The following is a 17689-nucleotide window of genomic DNA, read 5'->3' as shown; positions in this document are numbered from 1 at the left end:
AACTTATGTTCCTGTGCTCAGTATTCTGAAGTTCTTCTGCATGTGCCATTTATATCCTCTGCTACCAAATAGGATGGGGAATTTGTCTTATTTCTGACTCGAGTACCTTCCTTCCCCCGAAGACCCTCATATGTGTACTGTCAGATCCTGGCGAATGTTCTTGGGAGTGCTTCACATGGATCTTTCAAATAAAAGCCTGCCCAGCCCAGCCAGTGAGCTGCTGATTTAAATGTAAGATCTGGAATGCAATTATATCTTTGTAGCTCCGGATTTGCTGAGCTCAGAACTCCCTTGGGAATTGAGTCAGCCTTTTAGGTAACCAGCAGAGAGTTGCCAGCCCACAGAGCCGCAGTGATGAAACTGGCTGTCACCTTCTTCCTGTCTCCCTTGTCTGCCAGTCTGTGATTTGTTTATGTTCACTGAGCAGAGTTGAGTTCCTAGTAGTTCACTTAAAATTGATGAGGGAATTCCACAGCTGGCCTTTGTTTCTGATGCCAAAGCCTGCTGCTGGAACGAAGTGGGTTAGTGCATGGTATTGTAACCATTCCCCTAAGACTTGCTCTTATTAAAAGAAGGCTGTGGTGTTCTGATTGTCTTGTGTCTTTGAAGCTTAACTCCCATATTTATCTCAGGTGTGACATGGAAGGCGGTGAGCTGAGTCACGCTGCAGTAAGTTTGGTTCAGGAGTTGAGTCTAGTGGCTGTGACTTGGCCTTCTAGCCCTGACGGTTCCTCACAAGTCTTGCCCCAAATCCTTTGTCTCTTCCTGTCCCCAGGTGAATCTAAAGACAGGCGTTCCTCCTGACAGCAATAATGAGACGTGTACAGCGGGCGCCGGTTCCCTTCTGGTGGAATTTGGGATTCTGAGCCGACTCCTGGGGGATTCTACATTTGAGTGGGTGGCCAGACGTGCTGTGAAAGCCCTTTGGAACCTGCGGAGCAATGATACGGGATTATTAGGTGTGGTGGCACCTTCTCAGGCCATTGGGACTGGGTACATTTGGCCCCCTTTCCTTTCCTCTTCTCTGGGGCTCTCCCCGCTCTCCACTCCTTCTGTCTGTGCCACTGAACCTGACAGTGGACACCTCAGAGAGAATGGCCCTTCATGTCTGCCATGTCCAATTTCTCTGTAGGACTTTCTCCTTAGAGTGAGGCTGTAATGTTTGATGGGAAAGAATAATGGTTTTGCTGTTTGCGGGTTCCCTTCTGATTTGAATCCCTGGGCATGTTCCACTTGAAAATAATTGTTAATGGAAATGCTATAAAAAGAATTGCCTCTGAGGCAGATTATATTGTTTCAATATAAGGCTCTAAATATAGGCATTTGGAGTTACTGGTGGAGTGGCTTTTTCCTTTAAAAAAGTCTAGGCATGTGGTAGTAGGTTGAAAGGCCAGATTAAACCTATATTAGGTGGGATTTTTTTTTCCTCTTGAGAATGTTTGGTCAGGATGTTATTAAAAATTATTATGCAACATTTCAAATCTGCAGAAGTAGGGAGAAACTATAATGAATAATGAATCCCTGTGTACTCATCATCCATCTTTAATAAGTACTAGGTTTTTGCTCACTCAAGATACTATTTTAAATTGTCTTAGACTGAGAAAAATTAAAAAAATTTTTTTAAAAAATTTATTCAGTTGAGAGAGAGAGAGAGCAAGAGCATGAGCAAGGGGGAGGGGCAGAAGGAGAGGGAGAAGCAGACTCCCTGTTGAGCAGCGAGCCTGATGTGGGGCTCGATCCCAGGACCCCGGGGTCATGACCTGAGCCAAAGGCAGATGCTTAACCGACTGAGCCACCCAGGTGCCCCAGAAAACTTTTTTTTGTTGTTGAAAAGTACCTTGATTAGTTGTCCTAATACTACTAATATGATACTACTAATGATACTAATGATACTACTAGATACTAGATACTAGATACTACTAATCCTAGTATCATTGCTTTTTAAAAGTAAATTTTTTTTTTAAGTAACCTCTGTGCCCAGCCTGTGGCTTGAACTCGCAACCCTGAGCTCAAGAGTTGCACACTCTACTGACCGAGCCAGACAGGCGTCCATAATGTGATTTTTGGTTATTCCTTAAGTTATTAAATGTATGTACATATTTGTTGTGTTTAGCAGCAATGGTAGAAATAAACAAGTTGCCCAAATTGCCACTCCACCACCAAATGGTTTGCCAGTATCACCATAAATTGTTACCTTTTAAATTTCCCGTTGGCCCTTTCGGTCTGCATGTGCAATGTTTATATACCTTCAACTTATAAATAAGCATTTTTATTCTGCCTTACATTAGGCAGTTCAGGTTTTCAAGTTGTTACCTTGTTTTCATAGCTACCATCTTTAAAATCTACATAGAGTCCATTAATTAACTCTTCTAATGTTGGATACTTGGATTATTTCTCTCCCCCTCCCCCATTTTAGATAATATAAACCATACAGTTCATAATTCTTGATGAATGACACAATACTTTTTCTTAAAAAACACTTTTTTCATTAAGGATAAGTTGCCAGGAATGGCATTACAAAGTCAAAGGTTTGAACACTCCTTTGGCATTTGAAATGCACTGTTAATCTGGAAAGGCAAAATGACAAATTTACTTTTCTCTTGCCTCAAGTGTTTTCCCCAGTTTTGTTCCCAGTGTTTAAACACCGTGTATTGAAAAAGATTTCCTGGCTGTCTGCCGCTGATGGGACTGATAAAAATGTCAGGGCCAGACGTTCATTCCTTCTTTTCTGCCAAGGCCCAGGGTGCGGGTCGAACGGTGGGGCCAGACTTGAGGGCACCCTGGAGGAGGAGCTGTCCCCAGACACCTGGGGCCCCACGGGCTTTGTTTGTTTTTGCAGGCAACGTGGTGAACATTCAGACGGGCCGCTGGGTTGGAAAGCAGAGCGGCTTGGGCGCTGGCCTGGACTCCTTCTATGAATACCTCTTGAAATCTTACATTCTCTTTGGAGAAAAGGAAGACCTTGAGATGTTTAATGCTGCGTACAGGAGTATTCAGAACTACTTAAGAAGAGGGTGTGTCTCCTCTCTTGCCCCGTAAAACAAGTAGGGTGTGTTCTCAGCCTGAATCCACAGCGTCTTGTGGTGTCTGTTCTCATCTTGCCACTTCCTAATTCTAGGGCAGATAATTGGGGGTGGAGAGCTGTATTAGCCCTCTACTGCGGCATAGCAAATTACCCCAGCACTTAACGGCTTAAGACAACAAATAGTATCTCCCACAGTTTCTGAAGGTCAGGAAGCCAAGAGCCGCTGAGCGGACCTAGGGTCTCACAAGGGTGTCACCAGGCTATTGGCAGGGACTACAGCCATGTTAAGGCTCGGTTGGGGCCAGAGGACCCACTTCTCGGCTCACTCCTGTGGTGGTTGGCAGGCTTCAGTTGCTTGCCATGTGGACGTGCCATACACGGGCTGTGGTACGGTGTGGGAGTGGGCTGTACGGGTCACGCTCTCTGTGACTGCCCAGAGTCCAGGATCTCTGGCGGCCATGGGGGGGACTGGCTGCCATGAGGAGTGACATGTGCCTGTGTTTCTGTGGCATTAATGGCAGATAGAGCTGTGATACAGGACCATTACTGAGTTTATTTTGGTTCTTTTACTTGCCAAAGAATTGTTTGGATTGGTCTTTATACCTAACGAGAGAAAGGACAATTACCACATCCCCCCTCACCCCCATTGTTTAAAAGAGCATAATTTGCTACTATCCAGTTGTACAATCAGGAGGGCAGGAGAGAAGTGCCATTGAAAGCTACAGTGGCTTCTAACCCCGATGTCCCCTCACTTCCTTAGGTCTTTCTTTGTATGCTTTTGTATATTAAATATCTAATGCAGGTGGTAGCTACCGAGTTTCTGCTTGTTAGGATTTTCTTGGATCCATTTCTAGGTTAGCTGTTGTAGGAACCCCTTTTGTGAGTGCTGTGTTTCAGTAAGAGGCCGTTTGGCCAGAGTTCAGTCATTTTTGCTTTTATTTATTTATTTATTTATTTTTAAGATTGATTTATTTGTTTGACAGAGAGAGTGAGAGAGCTCAAGCATGGGGAGTGGCAGAGTGAGAGGGAGAAGCTGAGCAAGGAGCCCAGTGCGGGGCTGGATCCCAGGACCCTGGAATCATGACCTGAGCCAAAGGCAGACCCTTAACTGACTGAGCCATCCAGGCACCCCCATTTTTGCTTTTTAAAGTCCCAGCCTGTAATCCCCAAGCATCTTGATGGATTCCTTCAGGCCCCTGGTGTAGAACCTTATTAGAGAAGAGACTCTTTTTTTTTTTTTTTTTTAATGTAGAAGTAACCAGGATTTTCCACTCAGGTCAAATCCAGCAAAGACTCTGCTAGATACCCATTATGTGGCAGTATTCGTAAGCCGGAGTGTCCAAGTGCTTTCGGCAAAACATAGTGAAATCCCTGATCTGTTATAACGGCTAAGTTCAGAACTTCTGTTCTCTTTTCTCTTATGCTAGAGTCTGGTGTCCACAGGTAGAGGCAGTTTTTCTTCAAAGGTTGAAAAGAATGAGTCAGGAGAAAGTGTTCATGTTGATGCCACTGAGGTTAAAGCAGCAGGGGCTGCGGGAGGAGTAGGGCTGGAGGGCTGTCAGTGACCTTCCTCCTCACCTTTGCCCGCTAGTCGGGAAGCCTGTAACGAAGGAGAAGGAGACCCGCCACTGTATGTGAACGTGAACATGTTCAGCGGGCAGCTGATGAACACTTGGATCGACTCTCTGCAGGCCTTCTTCCCCGGACTGCAGGTACTCAGCACCCGTGTTTGCCGAGAGAACGCGGTCATTGCCCGGGGTTTCTGTGGTTCTCTTCTCTGTTACGATACCAGAGCATTCCCTGGCTCGTCCGGATTTGGGAGGGTAGCCGTGCAGTATGTCTTGATTATTCTGTTTGTGAGATCAGTCCTCCCGATCTTGAACAGAGCCAGACTAAATAAGTGCAAAACCAAGGCTGAAAGTAACCGTACATGATTTTTGGATCATCTGTCTCTTATTGTTTATTCTTTGCTCCCAAGTACAGTTAACCTCGTCCTATGCAGTTTGCACTAGTTTGGCATGGATGGTCCGTTAGGGAGGGCATCCTTTTTTCTGGGTTGCTACTTTTGGCTTGGTTTTGTCTCCAGGCAGGTCGGATAAGAACCAGGGGACAGAGGGAGAGCCCAGGGCCTTTGTGTCACTGTTGCCACTTGAGAAAAGCGTCTTCTCCTTGGTTCTTTTTATTTATTTATTTATTTATTTATTTATTTATTTATTTATTTATTTGACAGAGATCACAAGTAGGCAGAGAGGCAGGCAGAGAGAGAGGGGGGAGCAGGCTCCCCGCAGAGCAGAGAGCCCGATGCGGGGCTCGATCCCAGGACCCTGAGGTCATGACCTGAGCTGAAGGCAGAGGCCCAATCCACTGAGCCACCCAGGGGCCCCTTCTCCTTAGGTTCTGATAGGAGATGTGGAAGATGCCATCTGCCTCCATGCCTTTTACTACGCCATCTGGAAACGCTACGGGGCCCTCCCTGAGAGGTACAACTGGCAGCTCCAGGCCCCCGACGTGCTCTTCTACCCGCTGAGACCCGAGTTAGTGGAGTCTACGTATCTTCTCTACCAGGTACTGGATTCTGTGTTTAAATGCCAGCAGGACCTGTAGCGGTTGGTGTTTAGCGGACACTGGCTGATGGGTATAGAACTGTGGGGTTTCCTAGTGACTCCGATACGGGGGCCGCCTAACCATAGGCTGGTTGGTACTGAGTGTGATTCCTGGTTCCACAGGACAGAGAAGTGTCTGTGGTCACACATGGAGTTGTTGAACCTTACCTTCTGCAAAGCCCATTCTGCCTGGACCATAGGCCTTTCTCTCACATCCTTAAACATGAAAGAAGACTTAGTACTCCATGTTTTCTAGATTTATTTGGCCAAAGAATTCTTTTTTGAGATACGGCTCTCTCCTCATGCCTTGTGGAACCCTGATCTGTGTAATCATCATTCAGAACAAAGGAATTCCTTTTTTGGGTAAAGGAAATCATCTGGGATTCATCTGAATGTCTGTTTTTGTTTAACGCCTTAAAAAAAATGTATAGTGTTCATTTTTGCATGGAATATAATGCCAGAGGGATTGCTGCTTTAGCTGTGAAGCCTCCCCCGCAGTCGAAGGCAGATATTTATACCTCTGGGTGTGCCATCCATTCACACAGAGAGCCTACACCCATTCACAGATACAGCAGCTGTGTGCAAAGCCGGCCTTCAGTGTACCTCGGTGGACCTGAGACAGACGCCTGCAGGGGGCAGGCCCGCACAAGAAGATGCTTATTGTTAGGCATCTTCATAGTAGGCTTAGTACTGTGGTTTTGATTTAGTAAAGAAAAAATTAATACTGAATCGTGCCATTTGCTTCTAGATGAAAAAGGGAGAAATCCCATGAAACTGGTTCTAGGCCTCACGTGTAAAGAGAGACCTCCTGAGTTTTAGATAACCTCTCAGAAGAGGGCACAGATAGCCTCTGAGTTTGCTTCTTCTTCGAGCTGGGTGGATAGCCTGGCTCTGTGCTCCGGGGACGCCATGGCTGGTGCTGCCTGAACCCTGCTCTTAAGCTTAAGTCTGTTGCCTTTGCGTTTGTACCTCTTCATTTCTGTCATTTCTTCTTTCCTGTTTTTAGCTTCTTCCTCCCACTGACTATTTTCTTAGAAGTGGGAGAACCCTTGGGCTTCCATCTCCGCCTTTGGATGCCACGCCCTGTGCTCTCTGCCCACACAGCCCGCTACCCTCAGATGCAGGAGCTGGCATTTGCTGCTGCAGGCGGGCACTAGGCGGAAATTCAGGATGACCCCCAGCTTTTAAACTGTTGGTGGGGTACCAGTCTCATCTTCTCAGAGAACTGGTGTCCTAGTGAAACCATGCAAGAGCATGTCACAGCTGAGCATGTGACTGAATTTGTAGGGCAGTTGGAGAGCAAAGTGTGGGGGCCTTCTGTTTGAAAATCTTCCTGTTCCTCTTCACTTTTCCTCAAAAGGCTGTCAGTGGAATGGGGGCCAAGTCCTGCATCCTTGGGTCTGCATCTTGAGTTTCTAGAGAGTTCTGAGGAAAGAGAGAAACGAAATTTGTTCTCACATGTGGTACCATCAGTGAGGCATTATTTCATTTTGGATCATGGCGGGGATCAGGAGAGCCAGAGCACGGTGTCGTTCTACCCCGGAGCAGATTGTCTCAGCCCGGGTCACAGTTAAACAGGTGGTACAGGTACTTTGACAGGAACCAGTGGAACACCGTAGTTCTTTACCATTTGTGACCCTTCAAGGTAACATGAGCTAGGCGTTGTGCCTGCCTTTGGCCAGTGACTCCCCGCCTCGGGAGAGTCCTGCAGTCACCGTGATGTTTGTTGATGGCATGTTTTCCAGGCCCTTGCTGGATCACATTCTCTCATGTTCTCTCTAGGCAACCAAGAATCCCTTCTACCTCCATGTAGGAATGGATATTCTGCAGAGTCTGGAAAAGTACACAAAAGTCAAGTTAGTTTTCTAAGTTCCTTCCTTTTTCTGTTGGCCACTTTTGATTTGTTTTCAGTTGTTCCGGGGAAATACTCTATTTTGCACTTTAATTTATAGAACAGATCATTAATGTTAATTCTGTAGGGAAATTGCTTACTTTTTGTGTAGCAGGACCGGTCCATTATAGTGAGAATTGCTTTTTTTTTCACCTTTTTTTTTTCTGTAAGGTTCCAGTAGACTGTGTATGTCCTTTTAAGTAACTTATTTTTCCTAGTTGTACAAATAATACGTGTACTAGAAAGTTTAGGGAGTTCAGAAGATATGGAGGTAGGGTATTATCATTGTAATGTCCATGTGTAGAGAACCACAATCAATAGTCAACATTTAAGTTTATATACTTATGATCATTTTCATATATTTTAATATATAATATGTGTTTATACATATATGTTTCAATTTTATAATTTTTTTTCGCCTAGCAGTATATCTTTTTTCTTACAAAATAGTATTTTAGGCTAGCCAATGTTAAGTCAATTCTACAGATATTAGGACAGAAAATTTCAATTAGTTCTGAATTTGTTGCCAGTCATTTTCTTGGTGTCATGTTAAGTACTTGGCAAATATCCTCCACCAGCGCCCCTATAACTAACCTGTTGATGTAACAGCCAAACCACTTTTTCATAAATTTGCAAATAGTCTAGGCTGAAAAAGGATAGCTCTTAAACCTAACCTAATTTGTTTTTCATTTAGCATTTGATAATTTGGTGATTATTCTATTAATAGACTATTTCCACTTCTTAAATTAGTAAGCAGATAGGAAGGAGCAGAGACAGGACTAACTGGAAACTTGTTTTATAGGTGCGGTTATGCAACGTTGCATCACGTCATAGACAAATCCAAAGAGGACCGGATGGAGAGCTTCTTTCTCAGTGAGACCTGTAAATACTTGTATCTGGTATGTGTGTTCGAAGGTTAACCCAAGAAACGTTTATTAGTGCTCGGAGCGTGCATTCATTCGGTCTTCCGTCTAGCATGTATTCACCGGGCACGGCTCTGTGCTGGGCATGCGCCGGCCCAGGGACACAGTACTCTCAAAACAAGAGCGTAGTGCTGTCGTCTGCTGTGGTTTCTAATATTGTTGGGGAGGCATTGACAGGTAAACAAAGGAACTTCGGATTACAGCTGGTCTGAAGTCCTGGTCATGGTTCCTAGAGGAGCCGTGCACAAGAGTTGTGGTGGTCAGGGAAGGTGTCTCTGAGGAAGGGAGCAGTGGCTTCAACTCCTGCATCTTCTGATGCTTGTGAGTTGGGCCGAGACCCCAGCCCATTGGGCTCTCAGGTGTGTGGAGAGAGACAGAGTCGCGGGCGCTGGAGGAAACCTTGAAGGGATCATTTGTCAGCATTTGTTCTTCCCCTTCTGGGAGCTGCTGTCTCCATGGAGATGTCAGGTGACTTGCCTGGGTTTTCGGGGTGACTGTAGGGCAGAGCTGAGGCTTCAGTCCGGGTCTTGACTCCTGCAGTGCTCTTTCCGCTCCCCTGCTCTGCAGCGTGCACACACGGTTTCTGTGGCTTGTGCACGCAGCTACTCTCCCACCTTCTCTGCGGCTGTGCTCAGCCTGGCTGTGTACAACACGATGCTTCCTCAAGGCGCAGAGGGGCAGGGCTTCCTGCTGGGAAAGCAGTGTGGAGACTGAGACTCAAAGGGAGTAGAGCAGTAGTGACAGGCTGTTACTGAGGTCCCCAGTTCCCAGGTCCGGGGGCCAGCTGGATCAGAATCACCCTAGGGCCCTTGTTAAAATTACAGCCCTCTTGAACCAGATCTTCAGAAATGGGCTCAAGAGTCTGTAATTCTGGTAAGGGGCTTGTGCTTCTGTAAAGCCAGGGTTTGGAATCACCAGTGTAAAGTGGTGTGACTTTCCATAGGAGACTGCAGGGGAGGCGTGCCTGCGGGAAGGTGGCTGGCCTGCTGTCAGATCCCTGTGGGGCCTGGGCCTCCCTCTCAGTGCTTTGGTGGTGGGGAGGGGTGTGCAGGCTGGTTGCTGCAGGCAGTTAGGAGTCCTGCATGCATCCCGTTCAGCAGCCCCTGGTGCCTGGGATGTTCACAGGGTGAATTCTAGAGCAAATGAAGAAGACCTTCTAGGCAGTTCTAGAGGAAAGAACGTAAGGTCTGGGGCCAGAAAACGTAGGCCTACCACATTCTTCCCCTGTTAGCTGTGGAAACACAGACAAGGTGTGCCGAGTCCCGTTTTTCCTCATCTGTACAGTACTTCAGGTGACTGAGGTTTCTTCATCACTGAGATTTCTGTTGTAAATGTTCACTCATTTAACATTTCCTAGATACCTGCCTTCTCCCCCCACAGACCTGTCCTGTATTCAGTTAGGTGTTCTTTCTGGATGCTCCTGCTACATTCCTCCTGTTGAAGGAAAGCACTGCCCTCTGTCCTCGGAGCCTGGCCTGTGTCCTGACAGGAATCAGTGGGCTGGTGGCACAGGTGTCTGCTCTGTGCCAGGCCCTGGGATGTGGAGACGGATGAAGGATCTGCTTCCTCCCTTCCAGCGTTTCCTAGTGTGGGGCCTACGTGTGTGAAGTGGGGTAGTTCTAGAACTCTAGTGCCAGAACTCTCAGGGGAGCACATGGGGGTCATCCAGAGAGCTTTTGTAGACTATGCAAGTTTGGGTCTCAGCCTTGGGATTTCTGAATCTTTAGGTCTGAGCAGGGTGAGAGGGATCGGGGAAACTCAGGCATTTGGATTTAAACAAAACTGGTGATTGTGGTTTGCAGCCAGAGTTGGGAATCAACTTTTCACCCATTCGTCACTCAAAAGCTTGAGGACCCAGCAAATTCTACTCCCTGAGTAGTCTGGGATACACTCGACCAAGTTTGTTCCGAATTTGCTGGACTTACCAGTTGTATCTTTTTTCTTTTCTTTTTTTTTCCTTTAATTTTATTTCCTTTCCTTTTATGTTCTTTTTTTTTTTCCTACTAGCTGTTTGATGAGGAGAATCCAGTCCACAAGTCTGGAACCAAATACATGTTTACAACTGAGGGACACATTGTATCTGTGGATAAACATCTTCGGGAATCACCCTGGAAGGAATTCTTTTCTGAAGATGGAGGGCAGGACCAAGAAGGGAAGTCTGTGCACAGGCCTAAGTCACCCGAGTTAAAAGTCATCAACTCTAGCTCCAACGTAAGTTGTTTTCTCCAGGGGGGGGTCGGCATGTGGAGGAGGAGAAAAATAATACAAACTTTTCATCCAGAGTCCCTGCCAGAAAATCAGTGGCACACTTGGACTGCATCACTGGAGAAGAGTTTCACAAAAGACCTTTGACGTGCATATCGTCAGGGTGTGGGGACCCACGGGAGCAGCGCCACTGTCCATCCTCACTGCAGCAGCTCGTGGTCACAGGAACATGGGTGGGCAGAGGCATGCAGGAGTTGGGGGGTTCCTGGCAGAAGCCTTGTTCTGAGCTGGCTCCAGTGAGCTTGCAAGAAAGGAGCCAGCAGAGTAAAGACTTAACCATCCTTCTGCCCTCTTCTTTGCGGGAGCTACTCATTGGTGATGCTTCCCAGAAGTCAGGGGCCACAGAGACCTTTTGGTATAATCTATTAAGTTGACCCCTGGGGCCAGAGAAGCATGGGGAAGGGCAGAGAGTAGATCTGGACGGACAGATGGAAGAGGTCCAGCCAAATCACCCACCAGCAGGAGAGGGAGAAAGAGCAGTCATCAGTCACTGAGATTTTTAATGAAATGCTCTTGGAAGTGCAGAAGAACTCAGTTTCATTTAAAGCAGGGTTTCACTGAGCATGCCTCAACCCTCCTGATAATCCCTGATAATCTGGGAAAGATTTGGAAACAAGTCCTGGAGTTTCTGGTAGGAGTCCTAGGTAGTAGTATTGATTTGAGTCAGACAGGATGGTTTGGAAGTGAGGTTGGGGACAGAGACCCTGTGTCAATTGAAATATCAAACCAGGTTATCCCACATGCATTGGATGGTGCCTCTCTGCTCAGAAAAAGCCTCTGTGGTCAAAATTCCTACCACTTCCTTCCAAACTGCCTTGGTTAGGGGACACCCCTTGGTCCTGGGCTGTGCTTCAGTACTTGGCCTTCAGTGTCCCATTGACGGTCTTTACCGTCAAGTCTGTGAAGTACGTTGACAGACCAGAGTAGGATTCGGTCCCCCAAATCTCCATAAGGCCATGCAGTGTAGTCTAGGTGAACACAGCCTAATTAAGAAGGAAAGGGAAGGAAGAGAGGGGGAAAGAAAGAGTAATAACAGTTGTGTATAAAGCCTTCCATAGCCCAGGCCCCTTTTCCAACCGGTCATATGCGTCAGTGTCTCACAGAGGCCCCGGGAGGGTAGGTGCCTTTGGTCTCATTTTACATGTGGAGAAAGGGAGGCACAGAGAGCCTCTGGTCATATGTTGGAGCCAGGAGCCGGACTGCAGGGAGACTCTCCTCTTAGACCTGATCCTGTGCCTGGCTCTGGCGATGTGGGTCCATCCGAGGGGTCTCGTGGGGAGACCGGCTCCTCCCCGGGTGTTCGGCAGTGAGGCGCTGCCTGAAGAGCTGACTAAACGCAGAGGAGGGCGGAGCTGATCTGTCCTGGAGAGTACCAAGGGCTTCATTGCAGAGGTTGCTTTTCAGAAGATCTGTGAGGGATGGGGGGAGCTTCCAGGAAGGGCTGTTCAGGCAGCAGGACCAGACCTCCAAGTGCATGGCTGGGCAGCGTTTGGGATGAGCTGAAGGACCTGTTGGACTTGATCTCATGAGGAGGAGGAGCGGGGCCTAGTGAGTTCAGTAGTAGCGCCGAGCAGTGGGAACGTGTTTCTTTGGGGACGAGCATGTAATGAGTGTATGTGGAAACTGTTAGCAGATAAACACTTTTGGTTCTCACACTTGCCTCTCCTTTGAGCAGGGGAAAGGGGCTTTTCCTTAAACCAAGAAAGCTCTGTGAAGCATTTAGGTTTTAGCTGTGGATGGGAAGAACTCTAAACTCAGGAAAGACCACAGTACAGTTGACGCTTGAGCAATGCAGGTCTGATCTGCATGCAGGTGTGTTTTGATAAGTACATTGGAGTCCTGTAAATGCATTTTCTCTTCCTTATGATTTTCTTAATAACACTGTTCTCTCCAACCGACTCTATTGTAAGAATATATCGTCTGATACATGCAGCATACAAAATTCAAGTTAACCGACTGTTGATGTTCTTGGTACGGCTTCCAGTCAGCAGTAGGCCGTCAGTAGTTCTGAGGGAGTCACAAGTTGTATGTGGGCTTTCAACCCACATGCACCAACCCCTCCATTGTTCAAAGTCCAGCTATATTTTCATTATTTTTTTTTTCTTAAGATTTTTCTTTATTTATTTGAGTGAGAGAGAAAGAGGCACAAGTGGGGGGAGGGCAGAGGCAGAGGGAGAAGCAGGCTCCCCGCTGAGCAGGGAGCTTGACGTGGGGCTTGATCCCAGACTCTGGGAATCACTACCTGGGCCGAAGGCAGATGCTTAACTGACTGAGCCACCCAGGTGCCCCAGCCAGCTGTATTTTCAAATAGCTCAGGTGTTTCTGAAATTCTGGGGGGATTAAGATAAGGACCCAAGGGATGAGTTTTTCGTCCTGGTCACTCTCCCCTTGGGTGAATATCTTTTAGCCTCCCTGGGTCTCCATTTCTTCACCTGAAGTGAAGGTATTGAATGACGTCAGTGGTCCTCAGCTGGGGGTGGTTTCCTCCTCAAAGAACATTGAACAATGTGTGGAGGCAATCTTGGTTGTCACGACTAGGGGAGTGGGGGTGAGGGGGCACCCAACGGGAGAGGCCAGGGAGGCTGCTGAGCCTCTTGCAGTGCCCAGGTGGAGAAACCGCAGTTTATTCTCTTAGCAAGTAATACTTGGATTTTTAACTCAGAGTACATTTTTCCCCCTGACTTTTTTTCTTTCTAGTGCAACCGTGTTCCTGACGAGAGGAGATACTCGCTGCCCTTAAAGAGCATCTACATGCGGCAGATCGACCAAATGGTTGGCTTGATATGATCTACTCTCCTCTGTGTGGCCTCATCTGAAACAGCCGAAACCAGGCTGTGCAGAGATCCAGTCTGAAGTGGAAGAGGGTGGAAGTCGGGCCATCCGTGATGGTGTAGGGATTTCTGTCCAACTCCTCACACACATCTAGCAGAGTCTTGCATACAATAGTGTTTCTCTTCTGTTCAATAAAATGTCCTATTTTTCTTAATGGTAAAATTTGAAGTAAGAAGATGTGTAGAAGTTGGCCTCCTAGGACATGCTGATTTTATAAGCACAGTGTGGGTGGGGCATCTTTGGATGGACTTTCATGGCTTCCCACTTTGGAATCCAACAAGTGTGTTCCAGTCTCCAGCACTTGCTGTGACTGCAGTATTGCTACCTCTCTGTTAGAGGACTGTGAACGAAATTTCCGTGCAAAGGGCCTGAGGTTCATCCCTATTTATTGCATTTTGTTATCTTTCTCTCTCATTGGATGATTGGCTCTCCTTCCACCCATGATTTTGGATCACAGTGGGGGAAATCATACTGTTTTTCATTTGCACCCCACATAATTGTCACAGTATTACATGTTAATTGCTTATGAATAACTTCTATCTGAATTTCAAAAGGCAGTCTTTTAAGTTGTCACACAGCTAGATCTTTTAGATGGTATATTACATTTAATTTGAACTTACCTGAGGAACTCCCATAGTGCCAGAACCAGGTGCCTTTTAGGGAGAGAAAAATACCTAAGAATGTCTGAGCTTCCATCTTTCTCATACCTACTAACCAAGGATTCTCAATTCTGACCGTGTTTGGGTTAGAATTTTGTTTTGTTTTTTGTGTTCTCTGTCCAGTGCCAATTAGCTAAGTCAGGGAGAAAGAAATGATCAGATGACTCTCTGGCATCCCTGAGCTGTTTTTCTGTACTACAGGCTTTAGCTTAGTGCCTTATAGGATTTTGGTTGGGGCTGCTGCTTGTCACAGCTGCTGCTCTGGTTTAAGCAGCCTTGTTTTGTGTTGTCACAGGGTGGGACCACAGTAAAAAAGAGGAAGGGATGAGTATCAGTAAGATTCTGGAAAATTCTTGGCCAGTCCTTGCCTTTCAGCCTGATACTTTAAGCAAACCTACATTAGGAGGAAGTTGCGCCACATTGCCTTCTTTCTTTGTTATTTTCTTAGCCAGAACAGAGCGTGTCTGTTTGAACTTAGGCTGAATGCTCCTACAGAGCAGAGGTGGACATGAACCCTTAGCCTGGCTTCCATAGAACGTCTGAGGTTGAAATGAGCCCTGGTACAAAGGGTAGAAGTCTTTTAAGAACCTCTGATCTCACCTGTCATTACTTGCACAGCCTTACCGCGCTTACCTGTCTCTCCTTGCACACTTCAGATGATTTCCTCTTCATCTTCTTAAAACCAGAAATGTGGTCTGAGCCATTGTATACCAATCAAAGGGAGAAGTTTTATTCCTTCTTGAAAATTTCAGTGTTACTGTTTTTTTTTTCTTCTTTTTTTTTTTTAATAGATACAGAATTCAGTTCTTGGAGAGTTTTGAAAAAGGGATTTTCACCTCTGTCTTTTAAATATTTACTATGCAAATTGTTATAAACAAAGTCATATGCTCTGTTTTACCTTTTCTCTTCATTTCAGAAGCATTCTCTTTATCAGCCTTGTGTCATCTCCTGAACAGAACATATTCTTTGAGAACACTACATATTTTAGGTGTTCTTGTTGTCTTGGTTAAATCAGAATGTTCCATTTGACATACCCACATGCACACAGGCACAGCGTCCCTGGACCTTTTCTCCAGGCAAACTGAGTCGGGACTATAAGTGTCCCTTTTGGGGAGATAGGGTATGTCAGGGAAGAAATTGGGTCCTCAGGGCAATAGTTCTCTCTCTCGTGGCCCTGCTGGGTTCCCTCTCCAGCTTCTGGGACAACATCGATGTGTAGCATTCCAACACCATCTTCTCATCTGGGCCCTTAACATGTCTCCCACTCTGGCATTCCATCCCTCTTACGCTCAGGAGTAGGGACCTGTGCCTTAGGGCCACTAATGCATGCCAGGGGCCATAGGCTGGCGTGAGATCTGTTTTGTATGAAGTCTCAGACCCCCTTGATTGCTGGGCATTGACGTGTACCAGTTGGTGAGACCGAGGGTGAAGGCATTACTGCACACTAATCCTGGTGATTGACCTTCCAGACTACCCCGTCTAAAGTTGGAGGCTGTCCGGGATCTGTAGGGCTAGAGGCAGAGTACTGTCTAGTGCCAGTCATGAAACGAGGGTTCTTTGAGCCAAGTTCAAAGCTTGCTTGTTTTCTTTTTGGAAATCAGAATGTCAACAACTGTGTTATATCTTTTTTTTTTTAACTGTGTTACATCTTGCGGGGCTTTTGCTGTTTTCTTCTGTTCTGTGTTGCAGGATACCCGGTGGGGGAGGGCCATGGAGGGGAGTGCTAAAGAGATTCCCGGGCTCCATGCTTTGCCCCAGGACTGCCCTGATTGTGAACAGACGTCATCCTTTGGAACAGCTGTGAGCCCGCACCGTCCTCAAGTTCCCCTAGGTAATTAGTTGGTGTCTGGAGTCTGGTCGACACGAGGAATACAGTTTTGCAAAACTCTTCCAGAAAGCTGCCCTGTTAGGCCAGGTCGTCTTCATCTCCTGCCACGGGGTTCTCAGTTGGTACAGGGTGGGCTTTGCTGCTTTCCGTGAAGTGACTCAGTGATGTGACAGAGGAAGTGTTGGCTGGTTTCCAGCTCTGCTGGCCTTTGTGAGGAACCAGCTTCCATGTTCATGTGCTTTCCTGCCATTTGTTCTAGCTCTTCTACCTGAATTTAGTCTGTGTCTCCTCATCCCAGGTTCTTTGTCCTGGATCACTAAAGTCATTGTGTGTTTCTGCACCAGGGTGGTGTCTGTGCAGGTGAATTTTAGAGGAGGCTCTGTGTGCAACCTGAGGGCTTGAATATGGCTCCCCTTCCATCCCTCCCCTCCCCCACCAAGGAAAAATACCCTCTTAGCCATTTCCTTAGCTCAGTTTATTGAATGATTGCAGACTGTAATTCCTTGCTTTGGATCTTGTGGACTGAACATCAGACATCCTTTTCTTCTCTCTGGAGGGCTCCAGAGGTCTTTCTCTTTTGACACTTTCAAATTTAATGCTGGTGAAAAGGTAGGGCTGAATGATTGCTCTAACCAGAGTACCTGAGCAGGGACTTTTGAAGAAAACCTTGGTCTATCCTTTTCCATTCCCAGACATCCAGCTCCTTCTCTAGTGCCTCTTCCCTGCAGGGCAGGGACCCTTGTGAAAGAGGGAAGGTGGGCTGGCTGGGTGTGTCCCCAGGTTTTGCAGGGCTCAGGGTTCTGTTCCTGCTGGAGTTTGGATGTGAATCCAGGAAAAAGTACCTGTGGACCTTCCTGATTCATTATACCCCCTTTCCCTCTTTCTGAGAGGCAGAGAAATAATATTTTTAAAAGGTATTTTGTTTTAGTTTTAAATAGCAAAACACAAGCTGTATTTTTATTTATTATGCACAAGAAAGGTAAATCTGTTTTTACAAAAAAATCTGGAGTTGGAAGCTCTGGGAAAACCTATTGAGATACACACATGCTTCTCTCTGTAATGTGCAATATGCTTTGCAACTATAGATGATATTTTATGTTTAATCTGTAAATAAGAAATGTATTTAAATTAAGAGGGAGCTTTTTGTAAAAGGACCAAATGTTCTTTTATAAATGTACTAAGAAATATCTTGTTCTTTGAAATTTATTAGGATTTTTATGAGTAATTTTTATTAAAAGATTTTTTTTGAATTGTCATTTTGTTTCTCCTTTATATACTCATATATATATACATATATATATACATATAAACAAGGGGGAAAACCCTTTAAAGGAAATTAGAAAACTAGACAAAAACTTTATTTTGTGGGTTTGGTTTTTTTTTTTGTTTTTTTTTTTTTGCTTTTTACAGCTGCCCCATTTTTGTCTGTTACACCTCCCATCGAACTGTCCTTGCCATGTGGCTGAGAGTAACGATTTTCATCTTGTCCCTCCCCTCCTCCGTGCAGCAGCCTCCTTTCTCCCAAGCACTGACTTGTTCATTCGCAGTTCTCGTTGCCATTTATCTGAGTCTCTCTAGGTTCTGGAACCCATTCTCTGTTATCTTAAGCAAGTCGGTTCATTTCTCCTGACCTCTTGCAGGCTAAGTGGGGTTAATAGTGCAT

At 46.1% G+C, this 17689-nt stretch overlaps 1 protein-coding gene across 1 annotated transcript in view; it reads left to right on the top strand.

Moving 5' to 3' along the window:
* EDEM1 (ER degradation enhancing alpha-mannosidase like protein 1) overlaps window positions 1-17281 on the top strand; it is a 25819-nt gene extending 8538 nt beyond the window's left edge. Inside the window, exons 3-10 of the mRNA XM_080812022.1 lie at window positions 740-959; window positions 2840-3014; window positions 4617-4737; window positions 5420-5590; window positions 7411-7484; window positions 8322-8418; window positions 10450-10653; window positions 13405-17281. Coding sequence (XP_080668148.1) covers window positions 740-959; window positions 2840-3014; window positions 4617-4737; window positions 5420-5590; window positions 7411-7484; window positions 8322-8418; window positions 10450-10653; window positions 13405-13494 — 1152 coding nt within the window. The 3' untranslated portion in view covers window positions 13495-17281. The remainder of the gene's footprint in view (window positions 1-739; window positions 960-2839; window positions 3015-4616; window positions 4738-5419; window positions 5591-7410; window positions 7485-8321; window positions 8419-10449; window positions 10654-13404) is intronic.
* The last annotated feature ends 408 nt before the right edge of the window (window positions 17282-17689 follow it).

Source organism: Martes martes, assembly GCF_963455335.1.
Source record: "Martes martes genome assembly, chromosome: 1".
Classification (NCBI taxonomy): Eukaryota; Metazoa; Chordata; class Mammalia; order Carnivora; family Mustelidae; genus Martes; species Martes martes.
Note: the sequence above shows the minus strand (reverse complement) of the source record. Positions and strands in the feature narration are given on the sequence as shown.